Source organism: Monopterus albus, unplaced genomic scaffold, assembly GCF_001952655.1.
Source record: "Monopterus albus unplaced genomic scaffold, M_albus_1.0 scaffold269.1, whole genome shotgun sequence".
NCBI classification, from domain to species: Eukaryota; Metazoa; Chordata; class Actinopteri; order Synbranchiformes; family Synbranchidae; genus Monopterus; species Monopterus albus.
Genome location: NW_018128149.1, coordinates 487,030 through 489,452, shown reverse-complemented (window position 1 = coordinate 489,452; position 2,423 = coordinate 487,030). Strand labels below are relative to the sequence as shown.

Below are 2,423 nucleotides of genomic sequence, written 5' to 3'. Positions count from 1 at the left end.
AATGAATGAAATATTCTTATTAAATACCTTGTTCATTACATAGTTGAATGTGCTGACAACAAAATCACACAGAAATTATCAATGGAAATCAAATTTAGCAACCCATGGAGGTCTGGATCTGGAGTGACACCCAAAATTAAAGTGGAAAACAACACTACAGGCTGATCCAACTTTGATGTAATGTCCTCAAAACAAGTCAAAATGAGGTTCAGTAGTGTGTGTGGCATCCACGTGCCCGTATTCATTGGCAGCTTGGTCTTAAATTTCATATAAGTTGGTCTTAAAAAGGTCTTAAAAAGTCTTAAATTTAATTTGTTAAACTCTGTAGACACCCTGTGAAACGGCGCCACCTTGTGGCCCTACCGGGGGCCTGTGAGGATCATTCCGCGTCACTCCCAGCCACGGTGGCACAAAATAAACAAACCTCAAATCCTTGGGTTTGGACTGTTGCACAGAACGAGGCTGTAGAATGGAAACAGCTGCTGACTCTTAACATGATACAACTGAAAAATTGCTTTCTCCTCTGAGAGTAACTTGGCATTAACAGTTAACAAAATGAGTGCTTTAAATTTTCTGTGCCATAACCCTGACCCGGAACAGTGGGACATGGTTCATGTCCTTAAACACCCGCTGTAACTGTGTGTTGGTGTGTCAGATCACAGATCACAGTGTGAAACGATCTCTCTCCATTGTTATTCGTCTGTTTGGGATTTAATGTCCTGATATCCAGTCCTCTTCTTGACGTACTCTCTAGTAAAATGCTAATGAAGTGTTTTCTGCGTTTGTAGGTGTGATCTCTGCTGCCTTTCTTTTCGAACCCACCGCGGTTTGTTGCGTCACAACGCGAGCGTTCACAAGCTCTTTCCTCAGGACCCCAGTGGCCGGCCCTTCATCCAGAACAACCCCTCCATCCCCACCGGCTTCAATGACCTGGCCTTCATCGACTTCTCCTGCAAGAAGTTCGCTCACATTGCACAGGTATCCGCTTACCACGCCGCTGGCTGCGCACGTCTGAAGCCTCTCGAGAGAAGTCATGTTTACTATCGGTTTCCTGTCTGTCTGTCTTCGTCCAGGTCTGGTGTGAGACAAACCTTCGTCGCTGTATCAGTAAGTTTCACCGGTTCATCTGCGACTGCTGCGACAAGGCCTTCCCCCTTCGCTCTGCCCTGGACCTCCATAAAACCACCTCCCACCCCGACAAACCCGGCGATGCCAACACAGAGGAAACTGCAGAAGAAGATGAAGAGAACGGAACAGCAGAAGACTGTGCTGAAAATGATAGTCAGGATGGTGGCAAAGAAGAAGTGGACTCTGTGCAGGCCGGCTTCCTGGAAGTGCTTGGTCTTCAGCACGTTTCTAAGGTAACAGAAGACAATTCGTGAAACTAGCAGGAACAAATGGTGTGCAAGCCACAAACTGAAGAGATGCTTCAAACACTAATTCAGCTTCTGTGAGGCTTTTTTGGAGCTAGATAGGAATTAGAACCATGCACCTGGATTCTGTTTGGTCTCTGCTGAACAGACTCACCCAGCAATGAGCTGTGATTAAAAAGTTTTTGTTATACACTGTAATGTTGTCCTCTGCGTCTATCAGGTGACGGCTGTCCCCACTGACGACGAGATCCATCAGGCACATCTGGACAGCATTAAGGTGATCCACGTGGAGCCGCCGTGCTCCAGCCTTCCCCAGGAGCCGGCTGCAGCCTACCTTTCTGGAGGCCTGGGGCTGACTTTGGGGCTGGGTGTGGGTGGACTGGCAGCCCTCAGCATCCCCCTGCTGGAGGCCTCGGGCTCGGCCTCCGCCCTGCAGAGCATCTCGCACAGAGAAGCCCTCAGCCTGCTCTCGCTGCAGCCCTTCCAGACCGGCTTCCTCCTGCAGCCCGATGGGGGCGCTGCAGCGGCCAGCGCTGCATCATCCTGCACCAAACCCATAGAGATAGGAGGAGCTGGGATCATGGAGCTAGCAGATATCCAGCAGATCCTGAAAGTGGCGGCTGCGGGAATCAGATGGGACTGAACCTCCCGCCTCTGGCCAAAGCTCCTGGGTTCACTGGAGGTCAAGGTAGGTGTTGGCTCCCTCAGTTCCTTAATACTGGACCTAAATGAATCAGATAGATGCAAACACAGCTCCAACAGGACGATCACATCAGCCTGTCTGCTGAATAAACAAGGATTTACCATGTTCACCGTATCAACTTTCAATAAGATCTGACAACAGTTTCCACTGCCTCCAACCTACCCAGAAAATCAAATAATGCAGCTTTAAAAGCGCCCGCTGTGTGTCATGTGGTTAGGGTGAGGGTGTGGTGTGTTGGCAGCACATTAATAAAAGCTGCCTTTTGAATTCTGACTCCTAGTGGAAGCAAAATTCACTTTCTCTCTTCTCTCCTTCAGGTCAAGTCCAGGGACAGAAGGCGATGCCTC

General features: G+C 49.2%; 1 protein-coding gene across 1 annotated transcript in view; it reads left to right on the top strand.

The window, feature by feature from the left end:
• The window catches only part of rreb1a (ras responsive element binding protein 1a), a 49,513-nt gene that overhangs the window by 38,754 nt on the left and 8,336 nt on the right, over positions 1-2,423 (top strand). Inside the window, 4 exon segments of the mRNA XM_020621911.1 lie at positions 789-978; positions 1,074-1,361; positions 1,594-2,001; positions 2,004-2,044. Coding sequence (XP_020477567.1) covers positions 789-978; positions 1,074-1,361; positions 1,594-2,001; positions 2,004-2,044 — 927 coding nt within the window.